The 17,465-nt window shown below is 43.5% G+C and overlaps 1 protein-coding gene across 1 annotated transcript; it reads right to left on the bottom strand.

Moving 5' to 3' along the window:
- Fuca2 (alpha-L-fucosidase 2) lies at positions 1-14,426 on the bottom strand. Its single transcript, XM_090338014.1, has 7 exons — positions 14,150-14,426; positions 11,427-11,614; positions 8,592-8,931; positions 6,238-6,448; positions 5,109-5,299; positions 2,902-3,010; positions 1-783 (listed from the first exon to the last, which is right to left on the bottom strand). Exons 1-7 carry the CDS (start codon positions 14,380-14,382, stop codon positions 643-645), a joined length of 1,413 nt encoding a protein of 470 aa, XP_090194140.1. The 5' UTR covers positions 14,383-14,426; the 3' UTR covers positions 1-642.
- Between the last annotated feature and the right edge of the window lie 3,039 nt (positions 14,427-17,465).

The following is a 17,465-nucleotide window of genomic DNA, read 5'->3' as shown; positions in this document are numbered from 1 at the left end:
TCATCATCATCTATTTATTGGCCATGTGTACTTCTTGTTTGGAAAACTTGAATCCATTTGCCCAATCATTAATTGGCTTGTTTGTTTTGGGGTGTTTCATACTTGGGTCCCTTCATACATTCTGGTTATTAATCCTTTAGCCAATAAAAAATAGCTGGCAAAGATTTTTCTCCAATTTCATAAGTTGTCTATGGATATGGTAAACGTCTCTTTTGCTTTGCAGAAGCTTTTTAATTTGACATGATCCCTTCATATACAACCTCAATAACTTCTTTAAAGGTTCTGTTTCCAGATATAGTCCCATTAGAGAGACTGTACCCTACACATGAATGGAGGAGAGTGTGAACAATTCAGTCCTTAGCATCACCAATTCCTACTTGCTCCCAAACCAATTTCCACACTGATTTACACATAGAAACAAATTCAGTGTTGAGAGACTTTATGAGAAAATGCAAAGGAAAGCTAAAATGGTACCATGTGTCATGTTAGTGAAGAATATAGGGAGAAATTTTAAAAAAGAGGGCTACATTGCCTAATTACTTGGCTTTCCTTAGTCAACAGTACATCTGCTTTCCCCATGTACTGTCACAGTAAACACTTGATGTCCTTGGAGCTCGAGGTAGCATGGGCTTGTGGTGCACGTTAGCTTATATTAGTCAGAGCTAGGGCCCAGCCCCATTCACAGGGTATCTGGTCAAAGCTTAGCTGTGGCAACTCTACCATAATGCCACTTGGCTTAGCCAAAGTCCAGTTAAGTGGTTTTTCATAGCCCAGTAGATTTACCTGAAATAAAAAACATAAATCCGTTTTATAATATATCACTTTGACTTGTACATTCTATGGGGAAGGAACAATTGGTATTTCTAAAACATGTATGCACACAATACAAAGATTTACCTTTAGCAGCCTACCTGCTATTTGAGTAAATGGTATTCACAGCCCTATTGAATACATGCTTCTGTCTTGCCCCACCCTCCCAGCCCCACCTCCCGGTTACTCTCAAGAGGGAAATAAAAATGTGCAGATATTGGGGGATCATAACAATTGACTGAAGTGTCAGAACAGGGACAGAAAATGACCAAAATAATCTGCCCCACTCTGCTTGCCCAGTTCTCACATGAAATGTTTGAAAAAAAGACTCCCTAACCCAGGCCAGCCCCCAATCCTCTCCACATTTTCCAACAACCTCCAGAAATACATAAGGATTTAAATCAAATCAACAATTACGAGAATTGTTTTATACTTGATGAATTCAAGAAAGTAGTTTTTTACATATTCTATAGCTATTCTGAGTCATCCACCTACTAGGTGGATCAATAAAATTAAATTTAAAAATCTATACACTTTGGCAGTATTTTTATCCAAAGAGAATAAAGGTGAGTGTTGTATCAGTTTTCCATTGCAGTTTTGGCAGTACTAGGGATTAGTTCAGAGCCTTGCACTTGCTCAGCTGGGGTTCAACCACTGGAGTCAAAGCTCTAGCCCTGCTTTGTGTTAGTTATTTGCATGAGAAAATCTCTTTTCTATCAAAGGAAATTACTTCCTTTCTGTCAACATTGTGAGAAATGTTTTGAAATTGCTTCCTTTCTGTCTACATTGTGAGAAATGTTTTCCTGAAGAGTTCCTGCTTTGGCCATGGTACCTTGGCCCTTGTTAATTACATTTTAGCTACATCCTTCCCTGCTGTATATTAATTAGGACATTTTATTAGACTCTCCTGGAAGTTTAGTTACATCCTCTTAATGAAGCCACATTCTGTTGCAGATTGTGAACCAATGCAAGCAGAGGGGCAGGGCCAGCTGGGTTAGGGATAAAAAGGGAGCAGCGAGCCTGTTCTGTGTGCTTGTTTGTCAGATTCTTGGTGGGTACACCCTTCTGCAGAAGTAACCTTTTCTTGCCTGTTCCTTTCCAGTTGGTATCCTGTTTCTATGGAACACCTAAATAGCTCAAGCCAATTCGAACATTTTAGAGATGGAGTTTAGTGAACTTTTCTGCCCTAGCTGGCTCTGAACCTTGATCATCCAGATCTCAGCCTCAGTAGCTAGTTATAGGCAGGAGCTTACTAGCACTTCTTAAAGCTATTTTTCAATTTTAACTCAAATTGTCTTCTTTCAGCCTGATAGGTATTGGAAATTAAATGTAAAAGGGCATAGGAAAGCCCTTTGAACAACGTACTTCCAAATGAGTCCTCAACTCCTTAAAGAGTAGGCCATAAAATATATTTAGATGAACTAATGACAGCCACCATCTTGATTAGAACAGCATCCTGTCATCTTAATTTTATTCACATGTGATCTGGGGAATAATCAGGGGAAACACATAAATTCTAGTTTTTTGGGTTTAAAAAAAAAAAAACAAAAAACAACCCATTCACGTGAACTTGAAAAACTCAAAAGAACTATGAAGGATACTATTACATACATGGGCATAGTGCAGCTTATAAATTGAGGGGTTTTGTTTTGTTTTTGCAGAGTTAGGTTTTTAATTTAGGGCCTCGAGATTACTAGGCAAGTGTTCTAACACCTGAGCCATGTATCCAGTCCTTTTTATGCTTCCAGTACAGCAAAGCACCTGAAGTCTTGTCTAGGTGATGGATACGTAGCACTATAGCCAGCTTTAAAGAAAAAATAATATTATTGGTTGAGATGGAGTCTTACAAAGTTTTTGCCTGACCTGGCATTGCATTGTAATCCTCACAATCTCAGCTAGGATTATAAGCTTATAGGCCAAACTATGTGGCTATAAGCTTAGTTTTCTTAGAAAAAATTTATGTTTTTGCCAAATATTTGTCAACTTTAAAACTCATTTTAAAGTTATACTTATGTATAAGAGGAGAAGTTGTTCTTACCATACTAGGTTAGTCAAAAATTTAAAGAATATTAACCATACATTTCCTCTTACCTCTGTTTCCCCCTTACTAGGTTTGGGTTGGCCAAGAAACAGCTGTCCCGAGATGGGCCATTTAAGGAACAGGGCATAGACTAACTTTTCCTTAGGTTTCGATGTGTACCTGGTTAGAATTTAAAAGAAAAAGCATTATGACGGGGCCAGGAGTTTGGCCTAGTGGTAGAGTGCTTGCCTAGCATGCACGAAGACCCAGGTTCCATTCCTTGGTACCACATACATAGAAAAAAGCTGGAAATGATGCTGAGTCTCAGCTCTAGCCTTGAGAAAGTCCAAGGACAGTGCTCAGGCCCTGAGCACTGGCAAAAAAAAAAAAAAAAAAAAGATGACTCCCATGTCAAAAAACATTATGACAAGTAACAGATTATGTTTCTTTTTTTCTTTTTTTTTATGCCAGTCCTGGGCTTGAGCTCAGGGCCTGAGCACTGTCCTTGGACTTTCTCGATGCTCTACCACTTGAGCCTCAGCACCACTTCCGGCTTTTTTCTATGTATATGGTACCAAGGAATTGAACCCGGGTCTTCGTACATGCTAGGCAGGCACTCTACCACTAGGCCAAACTCCCGGCCCCAGACTATGTTTCTTATCTTTGGGTCAGGCATGAATTGTCTTACAGAATTATCCTTAGGATGTAAATATCTACCACTTCCTGGTAGTGTTAAAAAAAAACAACACCTTCCTGCTTCACTCCTCCAGTATTAAAAAAAAGAATTTTGGATGCTGGGTGCCAATGGCTCATGCCAATAATCCTACTCACTCAGGAGGCTGAGAGCTGAAGATCACATTTTGAAGCCAGCTTGGGCAGGAAATATTCTTTGTCTCCAATTAATCAGAAAACAGTCAAAACTACAAATGTGTGCCAAGTATTAAAAGAGTGCCAGCCTTGAGCAAAAAAGCTAAGAGATAGCACCCAGTCCCTGAGTTCAAGCCTCAGTACTAGCAAACACACACAGGAGGGGAAGAAGGAGGGAAAATCAAGCAAGTACGCAGGGGAAGGGAAAAGAAAGGCAATACTGACTAGGAAAGGAGCTACTAAAAAAAAAAAAATGAACTGAACATGAGGACCCAAAAAAAGGAGAACCCTTGCATGGAATGATTTGGGGTCCAGAAAACAGGATTGGTCTTAAAGCCAAGGATGAGCTAATTTATCCTCCTGCAAGACACACTCAGTAATTCATTGATAAGGTGGGAAAAAGTAGTTGATTATTTATGAGTGTGTGCAAGCACATGCACACATTACTGGGCTTATGCTTTCACTTGGCTTTTTCACTGAAGCTGGCGTTATACTACTTGTGTCACATCTCTACTCCCAGCTTTCTCACTTTTTTTTTTTTTTTGCTGGTTAATTGGAAATGAGTTTCTTAGATCTGTTGCCCCAGCTGATTTTGAAGCATGATCTTCTTATCTCAGCCTCCTGAGTAGCTAGGATGACAGGCATGAGCCCCTAGAGCCTGGCTTTCCCTCTCTTTTTTCTTTAAGGAACGACTACAGTGTTTCCCAAGCAGCTATTTCACTTTACATTCCCTCTAACAAAGCACAAGGATTCCAATCTCTTCTATATCTCGACTACCATGTATTATTTTCTTAAAAAAAAAAAGTAGTAACCAGCTAATAGATGTAAGGTGCTACCTCATAATTTTATTTGCATTTATTTCCATAATGATTATGGGGGACAAGCTATCTTTTCTGTTGCTTATTAATCATGACACAAATTCTACTAGTACAACTATCAAGCATCGAGGCAAGACAGATATCCTTTTACTTCATATCCAGCCATGTACCCATGATCCTCTCTGCGTGGGCTGATTTTAATCTATTTACTCTCATTTTTTTTCTGGAGAATTTGATGGTATGTCTTATCTTAAAGTTACAATTTACCAAACTGACTAAACAGTAGTCTGTCTTAGATTCACTAATCATTTAATCATTTTTCACTTATTAGAATGGCTTATAATTTTATTTTTTTAAAGCTCACTACTCTTAATTGAAATTTGTACACTGCTGCCTCCAGGCAGAAATTGATAGGCATTACATTTTAAAACATGCCAAGTCTTCTCCTTCCTTCTCTTTGTATCTCACTAAGTTATAATGTGTTTTCTATAAATAGTATTCTTCTGATTTCTCCCTTCTCCTTTTCTGTTTCTGTCTCTGAGAAATCTTAAGTGCCTTGCTCTAGCAAATAATTGATAACCAGAAAGACTCACCACACATCTGGGTTGACAGTGTCGTTCTGAGCTCGCCAAGGATTGGTTTCATAAATGGCTTTCCCATTGACTTTCAGCCAACTCCCCATTTGCCTCAGTCTCTCCTCAAAAATGACGGAAATGCTGCCACCCGAAGTGGGGCCAATGTTCATCAAAAGATTTCCTCCACAAGCAACCGTTTCCACTAGTTGCTTAAAAATAAATAAATTAAGAATAAAATAGAATTAATAAAATTAAGAATTAAAAATAAAATTAAGCATAAATTTTAAAAAATAAATAGATAAAGTTAAGAATAAAATTTGCCTTATTTTACTTTTCTTTTTTTTCTTAGTACAAATCGGGGTCTGGAACTCAGAGTCTAGGCACTTTTCCTGAGCTCTCTTGCTTAAGGCTAGCACTGTACCACCCAAGCCACAGCTCTACTTTCAGCTTTTTTGGTAATTTATTAGAGCTAGGCTTTCCTGTCCAGGCTAGCTTTTAACTGTGATCTTCAGATCTTGACCTCCTAAGTAGCTAGGATTATAGATATGAGCCACTGATACCCAGCTCATAATGCATTTTTAAGTGTATATGGTCACTATCTAGAAGACTAGGCATAGATTAGCTAATAATCTTATGTTTGCATGTCATCAAAGTACCCAAACTATAAGAATAATTCTCATACATTTTCACATTAAGAATATCATGAGGGGCCAGGAGTGTGGCCTAGTGGTAGAGTGCTTACCTAGCATGCACAAAAACCCAGGTTCCATTCCTTAGTACTAGATACATAGGAAAAGCTGGAAATGGCACTGTGGCTCAAGTGGTAGAGCTCTAGCCTTGAGAAAGCCCAAAGACTGCACTCAGGCCCTGAGTTCAAGCCCCAGGACTGACAAAAAAAAAAATACTGTGAGCTTGGCATTGGGTGGGGAAGGAGAGAAGGAGAGAGAGAGGGAGGGAGGGGGGGGAGAGAATTTCAATACTCCAGTCAAAGAGCCAGACAGAATGGTACAGGCCTTTGATCCCAACAATTTTTTCAGGTGGCTGAGGAAGAAGAATCATGAATTTGTGACTAACCTAGGTTACATAGTGAGACTCTACTGAAAACAAAACAAAAACAACTCCATAGCCACCAGACATTGTACTGTACCTTCACCAACTCTTCAATTGTAAGATAGTCTCCAATCCAAGCTTCCTTTCTGTAGCCCCAGGACAACTTGTCTATCGTCATGCAGTTTTCCCACTTGTGTGGCAGAAGGTGTCCTGGGTTGTATCGATCACTGCAGGTGTAGTAGCCGCCATGTTTGCAGATGCAGCCCGCTCCCCAGCGGTCATTGGTGATCACCGTATCCCGAACTGGGCTAAAGGAAAAATACACTTTAACAACACAGTGGTTTCTAGTACAAAAGGAAGTACCACTTGTGAACAGGTCTGTCTGAAATTCACTCCTAAAAATGACCATAGCATCAGAGTGGAAAGCTCAGGGTTCAGAGTTGGGATAACTGGGGTCCTCACGCACAGAACTACAGCCTGTTCCCTAACTGCTCTCCATAATGAATTCCCTCAACCACACACACAGCTGATATGAAATCCTCAGCCCATGCCCCGCACATCCAAGGAAGGGTATTATGTGATTACTTGAAGTTCCACCTCTGACATTGTGAGTGGCAGCCCACTCAATTATTATTCTCTCCATTGATTTCACATGTAATGTGAAACATATAGACACATATATACACACATTTTTATATCCGTGACGTTATTACATAATATAATACATATGTACAGTACGTAGATATTGCACATGTTTATGGAATGTTCATATACATACCAGCCCTTTTATAATTGTGCCTAATTAAAAAAAGATAAATAAGGCAGTGCCATGTGACACATGCCTATAATACCAGCTATAGGAGAATCATAATAGAAAGATTACAGTCCAAGACTAGATCCTATCTGAAAAAGTAACCTAAAGCAAAAAGAACTGGAGGTGTGGCTCAAACGATAGAGCATCATTTTTCCTACATCACGCTCTCCTTCCCCACCCCCACCCCTAGCAGGTGATATTGGTCTTTCTGAGTTTGGTTTCCCTCGCTCAACACGATGATCTAGAGTTTTAACCATTTCCCTGGAACAACATAATTCCATTCTTTGTTATGGCTGAATATGCATTGTGTATACGTTCTGCGTGTTCTTTACTCACTCCACAGTTCCCCACAATATTCCTTAGCATCCTTGGTATTTCATGTAGAGGTATCTGTTCCACTTACAGTGAACAGTTTTGATTCACCAAACTGAAACTGATGGGTCATCGCCTTGGAAGGAAGTCCTGGAATCACTGCTGCTTTGGGTAATTTCAAGACTTCTTCAGAACATTTTTGTTGGGCCCTTTAGGAATCCAGGAAGCTCATTTAAGACTGCCTGTTTTCATAGCAAAGTACCAAGCACCTTCTACTTTAGCAAGCTCACAGAAGACCTCCTCAGAGCTCCATGCTCTTTTAGGCAGCCTTGAACATTCTAGGAAAGAAGAGAGGTAAGACCTTGATAGTGAAGGAAAAGAGGAGACAGACCAACAACAACAGGGTGACCAGGACTGCAGGAAGATAAGGAAATAAAAAGAATCAATCAAAAGAACAGAAGGACAAATAGTGTCACTGGTGTCTGGGTCTTAAAAGGTCCCAGTGAGAGATGAAAATAGGACCTTTGAAATGAATACTTTTTCTTTTTAAGGATCCTGAGGTTTGAACTCAGGTCCTTATGCTTGCTAAGCACTGTACCACTTGAGCCACATATCTAGTCATTTTGCTTTAGTTCTTTTTCTGAAAGAGTCCCGCATTTTGTGTCTGCCTGGGCGTGGACTATGATCTCCATGCTTCCCTCATGTCTGGGGTGAATGGCACATATTACTGTGCCCAACCTTTGGCTGGTTGAGGTGGTCCTGAAAAATTTTTACTCAGGCTGGTCTTGAACAACAGTGCATCCATCACATCCTCCCTCACAGCTAAGATAATAACCATGGGATACTACCCCCAGCTAAAATGTATGCTTCAAAAGTCTTTGATCCTCTGTATGTGTGTGTGTGAGTCCTGGGGCTTGAGACCCCGAGCTCAAGGCTGGTGCTCTACCATCTGACATACTGCCCCATTCCTGTCTTTTTGGTAGTGAATTAGAAATAAGAGTCTCCTGGACTTCTGTGCCCAGGCTGGCTTTGAACCACAGCCTTCATATCTCAACCTCCTGAATAGCTAGGATTATAGGCATGAGCCACTGGCACCCGGAGATCTCGTGTTATTGGTCTCTGGGTTTATTTAACCTTGATTTCAAAATCAGACAAGTTTTGAATTTTACTCCTGCAGTGTTTGGAGAAAATATTGCTACAATTAATAGGCACTGTTTGCAATGATTCCCTTCCCCCACCTCATATTAGGAATAAGTCTAAAAGGGACTATTTCAAGAAGCCTGAGAGTTACAATGCTCCATGTGAGGTAGCCATGACATACAGACCTTTCATTATACAGCCAGGCCAGGAAGCCTGTGCTGTCCCAGTACTTATCCGGTGCTCCTCCGTCACCATCTGCCCACAGAACATCTGGCCGATACCTGTTCACTAACTCATAGAGCTCGGGCAATGCCTTAGAAAGTGGAAACTGTCGCTGATAGAAGGAAGTGGATTGGTCCTGAAGGAAGAATGGATGAAACCACTCAAAAAGTGAATAGTAGAGTCCGAAGCGCAAGTCAGTTCTGTTCCTAATGGCCATCTCAAGTTCTCTGACAACATCCCTCTTCAGCCCCACATCCACGGCATTCCAGTTCCAGGAATACTTTGAACCCCAAAGGGTAAAACCTAAGGAAGAAGATTTAAAATCCTCGTAAGGCAGCATAGACTTTACTTTGGTCCATTTTGACCCACAAATAAGTCAGAACAAATTAGATAGGATATTCAGATTACTGCTTCTCCAAAAAAGTGCTTCATGATTTCCGTAATGGTCTATCTTCTGCTCTTTATTTGCCTATTATTTATTTTTGCTATCTTCAGGTAGTTATACGAAAAGGTTCCAATTCAACATGTGAGTTTAGGAGTACAACACAACTGCCAACACAGAGTCTAACACAAAATAAGGAGTCAATGATAGCACAGCTAAGAGAGGAACAGGTTAACATTCCAGCTAAGCAGAGGTCACCACTATTGATAGTGAAGGTGCTGAGTGGTATTCCTGCTCAGCAATCCAGGTACACTGCTTGCTTGAGGATTGTGTTTCATTACAATATATTTGCTACATACAGTAAGTCCCTATCATTAAGAGGTAGATGGAGGTGATGGAGAGGACACATGCAACAGGACATTATTTCCCACTAATTCTGTACTTTACCTACACCAGTCTAAAGTTTTGACTTGGACCTTGCTCCTTAAATTGCCCCTAAGTGAAAAACCTAAGAATTACCTAAGTCATAAAGAAAACAAATATCATTACACAGCACTTATTTCCTGTTGAAATAAATCAGGAGGAATGTACATCTAGATCGCTGTTTTCATGTAAAAAAATGTGTTGAAGAGATAAACTGGAACCTTTAAGAAATAGTATAAAAGCCTCAAGTTTTAGTTAGGGACATCTTCAAAGGACATGTTTCTCTTCTAAAGTTGGAAAGAATCTTTGAGAAGAGACATTGAGAAGGCACCTTTGGTGACTCACCTTAACTCTTATAAACTAGGACAAGTCTAAGATTGTCTCACTCTTTAAGCTCACTATGAGTTTTCACTTATTCTGAAGATGTTCATGGTAAGTGTGACACAGGTCAATATTCAATGTCTGACTCAAAACTTCAACAAAACCAGTGCCAGCTGGTGTTTTAAGCACATGAGTCTTGATTTCCGTATCAACAGGAAGAACCACGGTGTTTCCCAGTCTCCTCCTCCTAAGACTGGCCATGCATTTTCCACAGGGGAATCTTAACAACATGGTCCTTGAACATGTGCAAATGAGAGCCACTTCATCTGTCTCTCAGAGTATGTTGGTGTTGTGTCTTGTTTTGTTTTGTTTTGAATGAACTCCCTTGGTGCCACATAACTAAGGCAAGCTCTTAGACATTAGGAAATAAGAAAAACAACTCATAAAACTCTGTCTCCGCAGGACACTACTAGACTGTGGCCAAAGGGAAAAAAATATTCTAATATTCCACATGTTTGGTTTTGATTTTCTACTCCCAGAAAAAAAAATGAATCAAAGCCAAGTGCTGGTGGCTCACGTCTGTAATCCCAACTACTCAGGAGGCTGAGAAGTAAGGATTGCGCGTTGAAGCCAGCCAGGACAGAAAAGTCTATGAGACTCTTATCTCCAAATAATCAGCAAAACCCAAAAGTAGAGCTGTAACTGAAATAGCAGAGTACTAAACAGGAGATTCAGGCCCTGAGTCCAAACCCCAGTACCAGCACAAGAAATAAATGAATAGAAAGGAAAAAAAAAAATTTTTACATCAAGCCAGTGAAGGTTGTCTAAAGAACAACCTTCTGAGACGTAACTATTTGTCCACACTTCCCTAGTCTTACAAACACTAAGGGAAATGGATAGAACCTGTCCTGCTGAAGTGGTCACCGTGCCCCCTCTCATCTTTGGACATCACAATCCCCTCACTACTTTCCCTCCAGGTAATCTGTCTTCCTTTTACCAATAGCTTCTTTCTTACCATTGTACCATTTGTCCATCTAAATTGACGACAAAGCCATAATGACTCAAGGCCAGACCAATGTAATCCCAGGATGTTCGTGGAGCATATTGCAGGAAAGGGACAGGAAGGAATTGCAAACCCCACATGTAAATTATTTTGTGTATGTGCCAGTATTGGGACTTGAACTTAGTGCTGTTCCTTATACTTTTTCACTCATTGTTAGCACTCAACCATTTAAACCACAGCTCCATTTCTGGCATTTTGCTGGGTGACTGGAGATAAGTCTCATAGACTTTCTTTCCTTAGATTGGCTTTCCAGATCCTAACCTCTGGAATAGGTGGGGATTTCAGGTGTGAGGCATGCATGGGCAGCCAGACCCTGCTTATAAATTTTGACCTGCAACACCTATCCCATTGCAGAGTTTTGAGTAAATCCTGGATATAATGTTATATGTGCATAGGATAAATGGGGCTGTCAAGTGTTTTGTCCCTGGGAGGGAAGGACCTGTCACTATCCTTAATTGTCCCCAATTGTTGTACAGCATGAGAGACTATAAGCAGATGTCAGTCTCCACTTATGCTTATTACTAAGGGAAAACTGATTTTACAAGGATGACCTCGTTTCTTCTCAAAGAACAATGTCACATTTCCTAGCCACGGTACCTCTCGACTTACCTTCATGATGCTTAGAAGTTAAGACAACGTATTTGGCCCCAGAAGCCTGAAGAATTTCTGCCCACTGATTGGCATCAAAAAACTGCGCTGTAAACTGTGGTCCAAAGTCTTCATAGTTAAAACCAGGAGGATAATTATTATTCATAAAGTCTACAAATTGTGGTCGCTTTTCCTTTTGCCAGTACCACCTACGGGAGAAGAGTAATATACACAGGAACTGCATAAACACACATGTGAATTATGACCCTGAGCTCCCTCCAATGTCTGCCCCTGTCACAGGCCACATCTCCCCCATTTTCCACCAGTGCCCATCCCACCATGAAATCTTCTCAGCTCAGAAACAAGAGTTCAAGAGACAACCCAGCCCCTCATTCTCATCCCTCAATCTTTAAATCACCTTTAACACCTGTTTTTACATATTAAATGACTTTATAACCAGAGTGACAAACGTTTCTAAAGCAAAGATAAAATGCCTAAAACATAAATAATATATGCCTATTGTATTCATTGCTGGAAAGCCATGATTGAGGGAAAGTGGTGGGGGAGAGAGTGATGAAAAAAGGGTAGCAACAGTAAAATTATGAAGATAATGTTATTTTATATATTGAGTCAAATTTAAACTTACTGGTGACACAAACTCTTTCTGGGAAATTGTATATTCAGCCTTAACAGCTTCACTATGGTAGCTTAAGAAAAACAACATCTGTGCCTGGCACTGTAGCTCACATTTGTAATCCTAGCCATTCAGGAGATCTGGAGGATTGCAATTTGAAGCCATCCCTGACCATTACCTACCCCCGTACACAAACACAAAAGGTCTATCTACTAACGTCCAAAATAACCAGCATTAAGCAGGTCCAGAGGTATGACTCAAGTGATAGAATACCAGCCATGAGCAAAAAAGCCAAGAAAACTCAAGGTCTTGAGTTCAAGCTACAAGGGGCAAGGTAGAAAGGAGAATAAAACACTGTAGATCTAACTAGCAGCATCTGTCCTTGTGAACTACATGCCAGCCCCATCTCTGGCCCAAGACTATTTCCATAGCAAGCCCTACATTCCCCAAGTGACCAGGAGCCTCTCCTGGTTGGTGAGACTTTGCTGAAGAACATCAGATGCAGTTCCAAAGTCAGGTTCCTGGTCCAAAGCCACATGCCTAGTGTGCCAGCATTCATGGTAGCGACAACAATGACTGTACAACCCAGCCAGGCCTGAGGGTGAGGAGGAGAAGGCAAGGTGCAAACTGAGAATGGTTTGCTTCCTGATACAGGGAGAAGCTGCCTCTCCAATGGGGCAAGGCTGAAGGCTATATGGGTTTATGATGGCTGGCTACCATCATGTGACCACAGGGGCCAAGTCCACGGAAAATGATTATGTCCTCACTTTCATCAGTGTGCTGACCGACTCCCTCTAAATGTCTTTCAGTTGGGTTTCTGAAACCTCACAATGAAAATGCAACCGATCAATGAAGCCCCTCTATTTTCCTGGTTTTATGTGGGAGTTTTTATTTGTGTGGTACATCCTATTGGCAGGGACTGAACCCAGGATCTCCTTCATGCCTAGACTCTATCACTGAATCTACTCCCAGCCTGTGACATACATGGTCATGTGTGTGTACGTAGGCATGTATGTATTGATTTGAGGCAGGGTCTCCACCAACTTTTATTTACTTGTTTGTTTATGTTTGTTTGAGACAGAGTCTTACACAAGCTGGCCTTGACCCCCTGATCCTCTGAGTCTCCTGAATGATAAGACATAAGCCACGTCTGCCTCGCTTTTTTACGTTCTTAAATTGAACTGCAAAAAAAAAAAAAAAAAAAAAACAAAAACCTGTCCTGTTGAACAGACACACACACATCTATCTATATATTTATGTACTAACACTTTATCTCATTACTTGGAGCAATTAATCAGGAAAAGCACCATGGAATGTTCAAGGGATCACAAGCAGATTTTTACTTTGATCTTGAAGTAAAACCAAATGCACTTGCATGGCTTTACCTTTCATATATATAGTAATCTACTAACCAGAGGAAGGTTTGTTTGTTCTTTTGGTGTTTGTTTGTTTAGGGTACCATGCTCTTTTCTTTTTTTTTTTTTTTTAAGTTCCGAAGACAGATGTCAGTAATCCTAACTACTCAAGAGGCTGAGATGAGAGGATAAAGTTTGAAGCCAGCAGGGGGACCGGGAAAGTCTCTTGAGACTTAGCTCCAACCCAACTACCAGAGAGCTGCAAGTGGAGGGAGCTGTGTCCTTAGCACAAGCAGAGAGGGGGCCTTGTGCCAAAGTGCTCCCTCAGGACCCAGGCCTTCCACTCAACTCCCAGGGGTTGCAAACATTAGTAACTAAAGTAGAACCCTGGGGCCACACACATGGCAACATTTTAAACCTAAAGACCCCACTCCTTGGCTCCTGCTGGGCGTTGCGGGGGGGCGGGAGGGTGGCGAGAATGGGGGAGCCCCGGGGAACCCCGGCGTCCGTGGAAGGAGTCAGTGAGGCCCCAGGCGGGCACGGAGGGACACGGCACCTTAAACAACCAGCAGGAACCCCGTGGGCGTCGCCTCCCCGCGCGCTCGCCCGGCACCGCCGCGGAAAGGAAGCGGAAGCGGCGCCCGGGCCGTCGGCCTGGAGTCCTAGGCAGCCGGCTTCAGCAGCGAGTGCCCGGGAGGAGGCCGCCGGCTGGGCGAGGCCGCCCGGGCTGCGGACGGGGCGCACCGGGCACTCACCAGAACCACTCGCTGCCGAAGGCGGGCACGGCGAACAACCCCCAGTGGATGAAGATCCCGAACTTGGCCTGGTCGAACCAGGCGGGCAGCGGTCGGGCGTCCAGCGACTTCCAATCGGGGTCGTAGCGCGGGGCGCGGCGGGCCGGGCTCCCGGGCAGCCACAGCAGCAGCAGCAGCAGCAGTGGTGGAAGCCGCGGGGGCGCGGGGCGCGCGCTCGCCGGCCCCGGGGCCATGCTGTCCTCTGCGGGTCCTCCTGCCCGGCTGCAGCTAGCCCAGACGCAACGCCGCCCTTCTTTCCGCGTCCCCGCCCCCCTCCTCCCAGTCACCTGATCAAGGCCAGCCAGATCTGGTGACCAGATTGCCCGTGGGGCGGGGATGGGCGTGCAGGGCGACTGGCACTCACTTGCAAAGCTGGGCCACCTGGAGGTCCCCAGGACGCTCAGGGCGGGAACTCAGAGCCTTGGGCACCCAGTGGTGCACCGCAGCCCCGAACTCACAGTGACCTCAGCTGCTGCACCTGCCCTCCCCACCCCACCCCACCCCCAAGCTGGGGAAAGGAAGACAGGCATCAGGTTTCTGGAGAGCTAGACCAAGCTGCCTTCCCTTTCCTCTTCTCTCCCCTCCCTTCCCCTCCCTCCTCTCTCTTCTACTGAGCCTAAAGGACCAACAGCAGCTCCAGCCTGCTCCGACTAGGTTCTGAAAATCCAGAAGGGACTAAACCTTCCAGGACCCCTGAGGCCCAGGGCAACTTGACCAAACACAGGGCATCTTGCTATCCTCCGTCACCAGAGGCTGGCACTACTGGTGCCATGGTGTTACAGAAGGTCAAAGGTCCCCTAGGCCTTGGTGGGGCTGATGTAGGGCTGGGGCCTTGGCTCTCATCAGGAGCATCTTCCCCTGTGAACCAGGCTGCACAGGAGGCCACCCTCCCAGGGCTTCCGGAAAGCAGGAAGAACTTCATCACCATCGCCAGGGCTTTCAGCATCTGAGTGCCAAGCCGACTGGAACCTGATTTACACAAATGCCAGTTGAGTCATTTCCTTCAAAGGCAAAGGAAGTGCAGCCGCCATACAAAAGCACAGCCTGTAGGAAAGACTGACGAGATGTTTAAGGACTTCCCCAGGTTCCCTGGGTGATGCATGGAAATCCACACTGCAGGCTTGGTCTCAGACATACAGGAAGGAAGTATTATCTGGAAATAAAGAAGAGATTCAAAAAAAAAAAAAGGGAAAAAACCTGGTGCCATGAGTGAGGCAGTTTAGAATGGGGTCATTCAGGGGAGTACCACGAATAGTAGATTTCCCCTCACCTTTGGAAGATGACGTTTTTGCAAAGCTCATCTTTGCACCGCAAGCTACTACTAGTGACTCATAGACACAGAGCCTATTAAGGCTTGAATCCTGCTTTGAAAAGTTTGATAGAGCCAGGAGCTTGTGACCCATACCTGCAATCCTAGCTACTCAAGAAGCTGAGATCTAAGCCAGCCTGGGCAGGAAAGTCTGTGAGATTCTTATCTCCAGTTAGACACACACACACACACACACACACAGAACAAAAACCAAACAAAAAAACCCAGAAGTGGACCTGTGGCTCTAAGTAAGAGTGCTGGCTGGCCTTGAGCAGAGAAATTAAGGAATAATGCCTAGACCCAGAGTTCAAGCCCCACAACAACTGCAGCAACAGAAAGTTTGATAGAGAATCCAGAAGCTGAGATAAACCTCTGGCTCTCCTGGTGTTGATGAAGGGTATGGGGAGTAGACGTCAGTAGGGAGGACTGTCAAGTGACCGTGATGATCGAACTTGACTGCGGTGACATGAGGTACCAGGTGAGAGAATGATGGAGTCTTGGTCCCTTCTACACCACCAGGTAGCATGGAGCCACCTTTAGCAACAGCCACTGTTGGCAGCTGTTGATCTACCCAGCACAGGGCAGGAAGAGCTGGGGGTACCAGAGCTTGCCAGATTCTTGGTCACCATTGACGCCAATCTCAGAGATGTCATTAGCTGCCCAGGATGGAGCTGATGTGTGAGTGAGACTCAGCGGACACATTCTACATCTCTGTGGGAATTGGATGGCAGCCACCAGCCAGTCCCAGCTCTTCCAAGAACTGCTCTGAAGTGACCTGGAGGGGAAGTGACATGTTCACCCCAGCTGACATGAGCTCTGAGGCCCAAGCATTCCTTTAACAGAGACCTAGAAACTGTGTCTGCTTGAACTCCTCACTGGGGCCTTCAAACGTGTAAGAATAACTAAGAGCGAGAGCCAGGCAGCAGTGGCTCCCTCTTGTGATCTTCGTTACTCAGGAGGATGTGATCTGAGGATGGTGAGTTAAAAATCAAGACCTCCCCCCTTTGGGCAGGAAAGTTTGTGAGACTCTAATCTCTAACCATCAAAAAACGGGACTTGGGGGCTGTGAGTTTGGCCTAGTGGTAGAATGCTTGCCTGGCATGCACGAAGACCCGGGTTCGATTCCTTGGTACCACATACATAGAAAAAAAGCTGGAAGTGGTGCTGAGGCTAAAGTGATAGAGCTCTAGCCTTGAGAAAGTCCAAGGACAGTGCTCAGGCCCTGAGCTCAAGCCCAGGACTGGCCAAAATAAAAGGGGGGGGACTTGGAGATATGGCTCCAGTGGTAGAGTGGCAAGCTTGATCAGAAACACTAAGGGAGGGCAAGGACCTGACATATATACATTCATAGACACAAAGAGAGATGGATACATACATAGACACAGAGTCAGAGTGAGAAATGGATACATACATACAAACATGCATGCATACATACATACATACATACATACATACATACATACACAGATGGATAGAGACAGACTGGCGGGCTGAGAGGCAGGCAGGCAGAGAAACAGATGGATGCAAGAGAAAGGTTTGCCATCTTTATCTCCATTTTGCAGAAGTATCCTTTGCTCTGAGCTATTCTCTCTTATGCGCTCTTCACAGACACTTTGGAATATAGGAAGAATGGATCTGACAGATAAACATATTCTGTCAGGAGTCAAATCAAAGCTATTCCTGCCATGAGACAGAGTTTATTTTTTTTCTTTTTATCACTTGGGTTTGAACTCAGGGCCTCACCTTCCCTCACTAGCTCCACTTGTGTTCTCAGTTGGCATTCTACCACTTGAACCATACCTCTGGCTCTGCTTTTTGCCAGTTATTTTTGAAACAAATGCACATTGACTTTTCTGCCCAGGCTGACCCCAAACCTTGATCTGCTAGATCTCAGCCTTCTGAGTAGTAAGGATTACAGATGTAAAGTCACCAGCACTGAGCCATGATTTTCTTATTGCAGCAACACCT

This window comes from Megascapheus bottae, chromosome 8, assembly GCF_031878675.1.
Source record: "Megascapheus bottae isolate mThoBot1 chromosome 8, mThoBot2.hap1, whole genome shotgun sequence".
In the NCBI taxonomy this organism is placed as follows: domain Eukaryota; kingdom Metazoa; phylum Chordata; class Mammalia; order Rodentia; family Geomyidae; genus Megascapheus; species Megascapheus bottae.
This window is presented reverse-complemented; position numbering and strand designations above follow the sequence as displayed.